The 11,838-nt window shown below is 34.3% G+C and overlaps 1 protein-coding gene across 1 annotated transcript; it reads left to right on the top strand.

Annotated features, from left to right (window-relative positions):
• Nucleotides 1-8,893: 8,893 nt before the first annotated feature.
• On the top strand, nucleotides 8,894-11,052 carry LOC128018246 (homeobox protein Nkx-2.5). Its single transcript, XM_052603638.1, has 2 exons — nucleotides 8,894-9,559; nucleotides 10,347-11,052. Exons 1-2 carry the CDS (start codon nucleotides 9,265-9,267, stop codon nucleotides 10,862-10,864), a joined length of 813 nt encoding a protein of 270 aa, XP_052459598.1. The 5' UTR covers nucleotides 8,894-9,264; the 3' UTR covers nucleotides 10,865-11,052.
• Nucleotides 11,053-11,838: the final 786 nt, after the last annotated feature.

Raw genomic sequence — 11,838 nt, 5'->3', positions numbered from 1 at the left:
TAGGTGATGCGGCAGGGCTCAGCATCGATTCAGTCATGTTCCACTTATTTAGTCATTCACTTAACTCACTCACTTGCAAACATCCTAAGTAGATTATGATGCCAGGAGCGACAACTGTTAGCAGAGGCTCAAGCATCATGAAAGCCTGGATGTTCTTCCAGCTGGAATATGGTTGATTTTTAACCCCACCAGCGCATGCTTTCATTACACCACACTGACAAGATAAGTATTGCAGTCTTGACTGTTGGGTTGCATTGTCGGAATGAAAACTGGCGTATTTCTGCTTTGGCATTCATCCATCCATTGTCACATTCATATTGATGTCAAAGCCTTGAGCACCTTAACATGTGATGACTGCTAATTCTGGCTGTCTATAGAACTGTATATAACCACAGTTATGATCTATATTTTAGGTCAGCCCCGAAGTCAACATCACATACTTACACAACATTTGTGAATTTTGAAGCATAAATACAATCAGCAGAAGTAAAACACTAAAGTTAGGATATAATCAAACTACATTCTGCAGCCCTCCTTAGTTTTATTGTTTTTTATAGATATGTTAATCTTGTATTTTATATAAATGTGAATCAGATGCTTTCTAGAAATGTGAATCGGACATATTGGCAATTGTTTACTTTCAAACAGAATTCAAGGGCAAGAAAGACATTTTTTAAGAAGCTGATAATCTTTAGATTGCTATGCATACATTTATCAAACTTTTATATCCTGCTTTATAACAGTTTTGTATCTTATTTTCTGAAAGTGTAGTCCGTTTTCACTGATTTTAAGCTGCTATAGCACGCGACGCCCTCTGTTGGTCAAAGCTAACATCACATGACTGAGACAGGAGCCTGTAGATTTTTTTATTATTAAAAAAAACATTCATAAAGGATTCTCATGCATTGACCTGAAATCAATGAGCACTTTAATATACAGTATGATCTGCCATGTTTAAATATGATTGGTAATTCAGTATAGTTACTTGCCAGGCAGTTTTCTATGTGATTCTCACATTTATACGGAATATGAATCCGACATTTTCTAGATATCTGAATCTGACGTTTCTTATATATGTAAATCTGGCATTTGCTATCTAAATCTGACATTTTCTGTAGACATGAATGACATTGTCTATATACTGACTGTATGTGAACCTGACAATTCCTATAGACTATATCTGAATCTGACAATAAGGGAATACACTGTAATGTTAATCAATTTCTATATTTCTGAATCTGACATTTATTATATATACTGCATATGTGTGTGTAGTTTTCTGTGCTGGTGAATACATACCAACTCATGGGGACTTGTGTCACATAAGCTTATAAATCAGATGTTTATATATATATATATATATATATATATATATATATATATATATATATATATATATATATATATATATATAAAATGCATATGAATGTGCTAATTTCTATTTATCTAAATCTGGCATTTAATAGTTTACAGCACTGGAGGAAAGGAAAGTACATTAAAATACATTTGATAAATACATATAAAACCAGTCCCTCTGCAGTAAACACAAAATATGTTCTTAATTATGAAAAAGGTCAGACCGGAGTTTGATCAGAATGTACTTTCTTTGCAGATTACTTATAATAATTAAATAACAGCCAGCTTCCTGAAACTTTGTTGATCACATTCTTACCTTTATATTAATGTAACAGAATCTATTTCAGCACTGTATGTCTACATCATCTCATGTCCCATGTAGCTCGGGGAAGTGGGTTGCTATGTAAGGCTAGGATTGGCAAAAGCACAAGCAGTGATTTATAAAGAGGAAAAAGGAAGAGGGCAGAGAGGGCAGCAGTAAAAAAATAACACAGGGATCCAGTCCAGGGTGCAGTCTCAGCTCCTAATTGGACCATCATTGCCATCCCGCCATTTGTGGCTAAACTGTCTAAACAAAAGCTCTTGGTCCTCAGCTTCCCAAATCTAAAGCGACGGCTCCTGTAGTTTTACATATTGGAGAGGCCATGTGAAGCTCTCTCCAGTGACCGACCCAACCCCGAAACAACATACACACACAAGCTGTGATCCGTGTCTTCACAAACAATTCTGTTTAACACCAGAACAATAGCAAGCACCTTATTTCTGTTCTTATGACAGCTTACATTGTGAGGTCAGTGTCTTCACTCGTGCTGCAGAAACAGTTAAAGCAGTGTCACTGACTGCATCATCATGGTTTCTTTCTATCATTCTTATTGCGGTTATGCTCAATCCTCTCTTTTCTTTTGACAACTATCAGAAATCACTGTATGCATGGCAAATCTCTGCCTGGATGAACAGCCATAACCTGAATTTACAAAAAAACAAACAAATAAAAAGCACTTGTTTATTCCAGCCAATAACAACCCTTGCCAACACCTTGTCATTTCAATAGACAACTCAACCATCTCACCCACACAGAAAGCCAAAAACCTTGGTGTCACACTGGACAACAAGCTGTCCCTTACTAACCTCAGTCAAGAATGCTCCTGCAGAACAGAGCAACCTTATGGTGGCATTTTTTTTTTTTTTTTTTTTGCTAGGTTGTGTTGTAACACATTTGTAGCACAGCTCTGTAACTGTACTCTTTTTGTATTTGCACGCTTCCATGCTAAAATGCTAAAAAAAAATTGACTTTAGTAAGTTGAGAAGATCTTGATATGAACATCTTTCTAAATGGCTTAGTATAGTTCACATTAAAATGGAAATGCTGTCACTCGTCACCGAAGAAAGAAAGGGATATAGGTTCAGACTAACATGGGGATGAGCGTGATGACAGAATTTTCATTTTGGGGTAAATTAAAGATGTGTTGTTTTCACATCGATGCAATAGAAGAACAATTTTTGGTTTCCTCAAAGAACCTTTCAGTGATCAGTTCCTAAAAGATCCAGCATTTTAATAATCTTAAGAAAATGTCTTCTCTATAAAGAGCCTTTTGTGGGATGGAAAGGTTCTTTGGATGTTAAAGCTTCTTTGACAATCCATCAGTGCCAATAAGGAGCTTTTATTTATAATGTATCCTTTTAAATGTAAATGAATAAATGAATGCGGATGGCACACTGTAGGTCAAATCATTTGTTCTTAGAAGAAATGTTTAAGTTCACACTGAAATGATTTTTAATTACAGACTTGGCAAGTCTGAGCCATTGTTGAGATCTCTTCTGAAACCATAGAGGAGACAAGAGATTACTGGGATCAGTCTCTTATCAGAATAATCTGAGAACTGGGAGACGTAAGCGAAACTCGCGATTTTCTCCCCGTTTAATCCTATTGCTGTTTAGGAGAAACAGTTGAGGTAATGAAAAGTGTCATACCTTTTCATACTGAATGAAGGGAACCTTTAATTCACCCAAAATTGCAAATTCAGTCATCATTTAGTCACCATCATGTTGTTCCAAACCTGACTTTCTTTTTTTGATGAGATTAATGTTGCAACAGCATGATTAACAGTCGGTCTGCACATATATTGTAATGGAAATGATGCACTGAGGAGTCAGCCACAGGGGAGACAGACAAGAACCGTAATGAGAGATAATGTTTGGTTATCTGTCAAATCACTGGCATCTCCCTGAAACTGGAGAGAGGATTTCTCAAGCCTTCTCCTTATCTTCTCAATTGCCTTTTTTGACACGTTATACTTTCTGTAACTCTGACAAGTATCTAGGCCTAAACTCATGACAGTGCGGCACTTAATCTGTGCTTGTGGCACTTACAGCACTAAATTAAGACCGCTACAACACCAGCAAGCTGAATGGCACTGAGTGCTGAGTATATCCTGCATGAACAGTGGAAATGTGTTCAGTTCTCGTGTATAGGTTAGGAGGTTTTATTTACAGACAACTTTGAATTTACTGAAAACATAAAACATTATAAAGTGCTAACCAATTGTAAAATAATCCCTCAAAATATGCAGTGTATGATGATCCAATCTTTTTATAGTTTTTAAACTAGAAAATCGCTCAGTACAAGTTAGGGTCAATCAACAGAATCTGTGACAATGTGAAAAAAAAACAAACAAGAAAAACATATAGTTTTGTTTAAAGTTGTGTCTAATTTGGTATGGAAGCATATGGGTAGCATTATTCAATTTGGGATGTAATATGTATTGGAAAATGTAAATGTAAATACAGAAATGCATTGCCATTTTACATATTGCATTGTCATTTTGCATATTACATCCCAAATTGAATAATGCTACCCATATGCTTCCATACTTTAATTTTGTTTCAACCCCTAAAATATCTGTTAAAATGACACAAATAAATGAATAAAATACAGTCCTGATGCATTTTCTCTCACTGAATATCCTGTTTCACTCAAAAATACACAAAGGTTTGATGTTGGTAAGATTCCTTGGCTTGGAAGAGTCTTTTATGCATCTAACTGAAAAAAAAAATACAGTAAAACAGTAATATTATGAAATATGATTTTCCTCTCCAGCAGGCGGCAGTGTTCACTAGGTCTTTCCACTGAGTGTAATCACGTGACTAGAGACGTGACACCTGTCAGTTGTATCTCTAGGGCAGTAAAGCCTCTACAGTATCATTTACCTATAAGTATCCCTAAGAAATATTGTAAAATTAAATGTTATGTATATTTTTCACAGGTACAGTAACCTATATGGCTTTGGGGCTATCAAATATAGTAGATCCCATTTAATAATTATCTTTTATATATTTATTTATTAAATTATTTGTTTTATGTTTTTTTTTTTTTTTTTTTTTTTATCCGGTCAAACGTATTTGAACTGAAGGCTGGGCGATTAAATTAAAGACATTTTCAAGCATCAGTGATCTGTGCTAATTTTTATAATTAGACTTACAGGGACATCTAGTGGAAAGAATGACGACATGACAGCAATATGGATTACTTCAGGTTTTCCATAAAAATAAAATAATAATAATAATTGCCATATGAACTATATAACATTTTCTTTTCATCCAAGGAAACCAAATTCAATACTGGTAGTGCATTCTGGCAATATATTATGTTATTAGAACACAAATATCAAAATTCTACGCTGACAGCTAACACGATATGTTCTAATAACATTAAGCTAATGCTATAGAGTTATGAAAACGTTTTTCTGAATGTTCTCAGAATGCTATTGGAATATTAGAATATCAGAATTGTTCTACCAGTATGGTAACGTTACTTTTAATTGTTCACTGAAAATTTAAAGGATGTTAGACAAACATCCAACTGAAACATTATATATATATATATATATATATATATATATATATATATATATATATATATATATATATATATATATATATATATATATATATATATGTGTGTGTGTATATATATATATATATATATACATTATATATATATATATATATATATATATATATATATATATATATATATATATATATATATATATATATATATATAGTCCGCTTAACACTTAGAGTTTCCGTGTCCGGTGTAAACCTCTTCATCCAGGACTCTCTGTCAATCAGAATCCGTCACTGTATGAGGTTATGGTTACTGGATCTCGAGTAACGTTTTGATGGAGTTCTGTTTAAAGGAAAGGCTCGAAGGCGAGTGTTTCCTTTCAGCAGCCATCAGCGCTCTTTTTTACAGTATGATTAATTACGGTTATTACTTAACTACCGTCTTACGTTACACTGCCGTCATTGGCAGCGAGATGGAGCCCATAAGCTTCGCTCAGAGGCCAAAGGATTCGTTGAGTTTTGTGAATGCTGCCTGGAGAACTCGTGAACACTCTGCCTTCCACAGATGCGCAATTATATAGTGATTACCTCATCAGTGAGGGACGGGATCAAAGCTCGTGCTCCTACTGGTTACACACAGAGAATATACAGCCTGTCCCAGGTAAAAGCGTAACAATGCCTTTTTCTTCTCACTTCTGTCTAAAGGCCTTGAATTGCATGCTCTAAAATAGGGCCTATTGTTATTTCAAATATAATATCGAAAACAATCGAAAGCATAGGCTACAATTAAAATCTATAAAAAGCACACAATCCACAATTGTCAAAAATATGAACAATAAGAATATTAAATTAATTTTAAACTATATTTAGACTAGATACAATTCTCGCAGCCGACAAGAAAAACAGAGTGATTGCGTTTGCCTTCAGTAAAAGTTCACTCTGACCAAAGCACGCGTGTGTACCACAAACAGAAACAGGTCAACATAATAATAATAATAATAATAATAATAATAATAATAATAATAATAATAATAATAATAATAAACTATGTACAACATGAAAACATCATTATTCGTAGATATGGCCCAAATCCAAAAAGAGTCGATAAGTATAGGGAAACTGGTTTAAGTTGTCACTTTTTTTTATTTTATTTTTTTATTTTTTTTGCTATTGTGAAATGATTTCCAGAAAAATAAACAGATAAGTAGTGAAATTAAATAGCAGCCGTAAAATGTGAAAATAAGAAATTATGTTTTTTGATAAAAAATAATAAATAAAAAAAATATATATATAGGCTATATATATATATATATATATATATATATATATATATGAAGAGGAGTTTAATTTAATACTGATATTTAGCCCTTGTCACAACTTCGTTGTGTGACAAACATGCCCCACACTCCTCTAAATTTATATTTTAATTTTGTGTGACATGTTTGTTAACACAAAGGCAGTTTCTGGTAAAATAGAAGTGCACTTAATTAAATTGAAAGTGCATTTGTTGTTTTTCCCAAAAAAATATTTATAAAAAGTCTGTATCTTCATATACTATTGTAACAATGAAATAAAAGTTGTAGTCGAAAGTACATTTTAAACAACGTTGACATTGTTAACTCAAATGTGTTGACTAACATACTAAAGCACATTTGAAGTACTTGATTAATTTGAACTGTAGTAGTCCATGTGTAATTACACATAATTAAATTAAATAAGTTCCAATAGAAGTTACATTAAAACAGTGTAGTTTGGTTTATGCTTATGAGTTCATTCCGTGGTAATTCACTTTAACCATACTTCATTTAAATATTAAATATGTATATGTAAGTCTCTCTTAAGTGGATAAAAAAAATCACTCTTACGTTCAAGTATCTGGATTTAATATAAATTAAACCTATAATAAATTTATGTTTAATTGCAAATAGCTTGCAACTGTCTGAAGACATTATACTCAGTACATGTTTATTCTTTTAAACTATAGCCTATGCTAAAGTTTACATCTTTGTCACATATGCATGGAGTAAACATCAGCTGCATCGAAAATTTTGAACATAACAAAAAATAATTTGTCTACACTATCACTGGGGAGCCAGTTATTACAACGACGTGATGAGATTTTCATAACTTTAGATTCTCTTCAGTCACTTGTAACATTACGAACATTTCACTTCATTTGAAAATAACATGTTTTTTTATTATTTTATTTATTTATTTATTTATTATTAGTAGTAGTAGTAGTAGTATTTTGTGACGGACAAAATTCTGATCGATTCTGATGACCTAAGGCGACTGTTCAAATCAATTTAAAATAAAACCACAAATAAGTAAAATAAATAATTAAAATAAAACACGACATGCACAACTATACACAAATATATAGCTATAGTTTGTATATTGCTGAATTAGATGACTAAAGGCGAGTCAGTGGTGTGGTTTCTGTCATGCAGGCAGGTGAAGTGTCATCCGGTGGTCGCGCGGCGTCTCAACCTCACTCAAGCATTGCAGCCTGGCGCCAGAGACTACATCAGGTGTAGGGTTACTGTTTGTTGTGGCCTGTGTACACTAATAGGCCTGTTGGATGTCACCTTCTCGGACATCCACTCTGCATCCCCGAAGAACCAGAGCAATTCAACCCTGATTTCACGAGGATGAACGGAGGGTTTCCTGCAGACTGGCGCACATCCCAGCTAATATTAGCGAAGATTCGAGAAAGTCACATTAAAAGCACTGTTTGCGCAATATTAAATAACTGAGTAAATATTTATTCAGATAGGCTGTATTAGCTTGCACACAACAGATTAATGCAGATATAATAAGATGTAATTATTCTTATTTTCATTGATTAATAAACACATTATTACAATTTATTCTTGAAAGCTAATGAAAATTAGCATGAACACTTACTATATGCTAATTTAATTAATATCATCATTTTTTAGGGTTTAAAAAAGCGAATTTCCCAGTGGTTCTTTTTTGTGATATTTAGATTTATTCAGAGCTGATTAGTTGCATAAAGTGAGTGTTATGAATATATGTTAAATGCTTCCAGTCACGAAAATTAAAATTTCATAATAGGTCCATTATTAATGCTAAATTTCTAAAAGAAGGTCTTAGCGTTAGAAAAATATTGGGCCTATTAGTTAATGCAATTGTTACGTTAAATAATTATTTCTACCTGGTGTTACCCTTAGGGTTGCTGTGTAATTACATATATTAGGCTACGATTGATTCTTTAATGTTAAATAACTAATACATTTAGATGTTAACACATGAAGCACATTTATATTTAGAGATGTAGCCCACTAACATCGATTTAACACTAACATCAATGGCTAACATAACAACTATAAAATCCAAAAGTAATGTTTTTACATATCTTATGGTCAAGCTAACACAAGCCAAACCATCTTAATGCTTTAATATCCCAGATGAACTGAAACACTTGCACGATTGCACAATTAACGTTTATTTACACTTGAAACAGCCCTTAATAAATTTATTTCGTTTTTGTAACCTAACGTAGTGATATGAAATCATATTTTTATTTTTATTTATTTATTTAATTATTTATTTATTAAAAGCTGTTAGTGTTATAACCTGAAGTAGCGTACTTTAGGCCAACGTGACAAAATAGTGTGCACTTATACACATTCAAAACTGATCATCAAACCACTCAACTTGAATCTGCGTGAATGGTATTTCAGTCACAACGATCCTGATTTGGAGACTTTTATTAACAGACTAGCACTGTGGTGAGCTGGGACAGGTGATGATGGGAGGCACAAAATGGGAGGAGTCCATCTGAGATAAGGAGGCTCTCCATTAGATAAGAGCGCTTCTCTCCGCACCTTCAGCCAGCAGCAGAAAGAGGAAGATAGAGGACACTCTTCATCTCGTGGAGATTCACATATATAGCCAAACACCCCAAAGGGAGAATTCACTACAGTTTACGTCTGTGGGAACTTCACGAAGTCAACTGATGTTGCTTTGAATTTGACCCAGGTGAAACGAAGAACCTTTCTTCCACCTTCATTCAAGCACGCACGCAAATCTGTCGCGATGCTTCCGAGTCCTGTGACCTCCACTCCGTTTTCGGTAAAGGACATCCTCAAACTGGAGCAGCAGCATGCTCTGCACCCCAGTGGATTGATGGGTGTTGAGCAGGACACTGTCCCGCTGCAGTCGCTTCAGCTTCAGTGCATGCACAGCACACTGAGCCGGAGCCTGGAGCTCCTCTACAGCCCCGACACACACAGCGTGACCCCCGGGGCCCTGGATCCAGACCACTGCGACATCGTCAGAAGCTCCTGCGGATCTCCAACGGAGGAGGAGATGGACCCGAGCGAAGAAACAAGTAGGGCATTTACAGTTAATACTGCTTTTCAATCAATGCAAGGTGAAGGGAAATTAAACAATCCAAGTGTTTTTGTTACAACCAAAACAGTTTTTTATAGCCTACCGTTCAAGAATATTTTCAAGTTCCACAACCAACTTTTTTCTGTAGAAATAAATACACTGATCTCAGAAACATCTCTCACTCTCTCACTCCTCTAAAGAGTATAAACAATAACCATCAGTGGTTCTTGATATGAGGGATGTTCACTGCCAATAAATATAATACAACAGGCCTGTAATATTATCATTGGCTCTAAGCCCAAATCAGTTCTATATTATGTAATATAACAGACACAAATTTTGCTGTCATCACGTCATTATGAGCATGCAAGTGTTTATGGCGACGGTGTACACAATATAGGCTATATGTATTGTACACAGTCGCCACAAACACTTGCATATATATATATATATATATATATATATATATATATATATATATATATATATATATATATATATATATATATATATATATATTTGATTACATATTCGATCTTTTAAAGTTTCTAAAACAATAAAAGCGTTATTAGTCATTTAATTAGATGTTAGCAGCCCAGTAGTAGTAATAGATGTCATTGTATTTGTAGTAGTAGGCTACTATAGTATTATTAACAACCAAAATAATAGAATTTGGAATGTTTTTGTATAGGCTACTGATCCCCTAATACTAATCAATGCTTTATAACGCATTTAAGTATGCATTTTATACTTATTGTGTTTATTTATTTATTTCACCCAAATAGGCATGTGTCAATTTGACGATTCGGGTTATACTGATAGAAAAGAAGAAAGAGCCGTGGAGAAGCCGAAGCAGAGGCTGCGCAGGAAACCTCGCGTGCTCTTCACTCAGACTCAGGTGTTTGAGCTGGAGAGACGCTTCAAGCAGCAGAGGTACCTGTCAGCACCCGAGCGAGACCACCTGGCTCACGTGCTGAAGCTCACCTCGACACAGGTCAAAATCTGGTTCCAGAACCGGAGGTACAAGTGTAAGAGACAGCGGCAGGACAGAAGTCTGGAGCTGGCCGGTCCACGGAGGGTGGCGGTGCCCGTGCTGGTGCGGGACGGCAAGCCCTGTCACGCAGCTCCGTACAACGTCACCGTGTCATATCCCTACAATAACTATTACAACAGCTATGGAAATAACCCATACCACTGTAACTTCACTTCTGTACCACCGTTTGCCAACACAAGTCAAATACCCAACCACTTTGTGGATATGAATTTGGCGACGGGAGGAGTGGATGGGATCAGGACTTGGTGAGACCTGCCTTGAGTCCTGGAAGAGAAGATTTGGGATTAAGACTATTTCATCGAATGGCACTGGTGAAAAACGTTGAGGAAAACATGCTGTCATATGCTATAAATTGTCTGATTTTATATATAGCTATTTTTGTTTTTATATCGCTGGTTTACCCAACAAACACCAAATAAAGACTAAGTATTTAATAACGTTTAGCTTGAATGAGATTTTGTCATGCTGCTATTTAGAGATTTTTTCAAGAAAGCTAAATTATGCAAAATACGGCTTTTATTGTGAGATGTGTTGCGGATCCCCGACACATAACATATATTTTACATATCAGTTAGAATGCCGGTGTCTAAGAGTTAAAATATCACACTATTTGATATATATTTAGATCCCATTTTACAACAGCCTCATTTTTTTTTTTTTTTTTACTATTGCATTTTTGTGTATGACTTTCCTTCCTCAAAGAGTTGTAAAAAGTGCAGTGAACATAACATTTTGAACGATAATATATACTACAAACTGTTTGGCAGTAGGCTATTTAAAATTAAAATATTAAAATAATAAGTATATTATTAATAAAGCTACGTTTTCAAATGTATATATGTATTTATATGTATGTATAGGCTATGTATTTATTTATTTATTTATTTAGCCCAATGTATGTGGACTAACTTGGAGTATGATTTTATGATTATTATTATCATTATTATTATTATTATTAGCTATAATTTTATTGTTATTTTTAAAAGAAGACAATTTTAAAAGAATTGGTCTGTCAGCTCGTTTAGGTTGCAGACATATTAACTCTTGCAGTTATAGTTTATATTAAATCGCGTGGTTCATTGGAGAAAGTAAAAATGTTCATTGCGTTTAGTTTTCTTCTGATTCGATCTTTAAATTTAGTTTCGTTGGCATAACCCAGTGTTGATTCGGTCATATTAAATATTTTATAATATTGATAACCAGGCACGTGCACAGGTAGGGCT

This window comes from Carassius gibelio, chromosome A8, assembly GCF_023724105.1.
Source record: "Carassius gibelio isolate Cgi1373 ecotype wild population from Czech Republic chromosome A8, carGib1.2-hapl.c, whole genome shotgun sequence".
In the NCBI taxonomy this organism is placed as follows: Eukaryota; Metazoa; Chordata; class Actinopteri; order Cypriniformes; family Cyprinidae; genus Carassius; species Carassius gibelio.
Note: the sequence above shows the minus strand (reverse complement) of the source record. Positions and strands in the feature narration are given on the sequence as shown.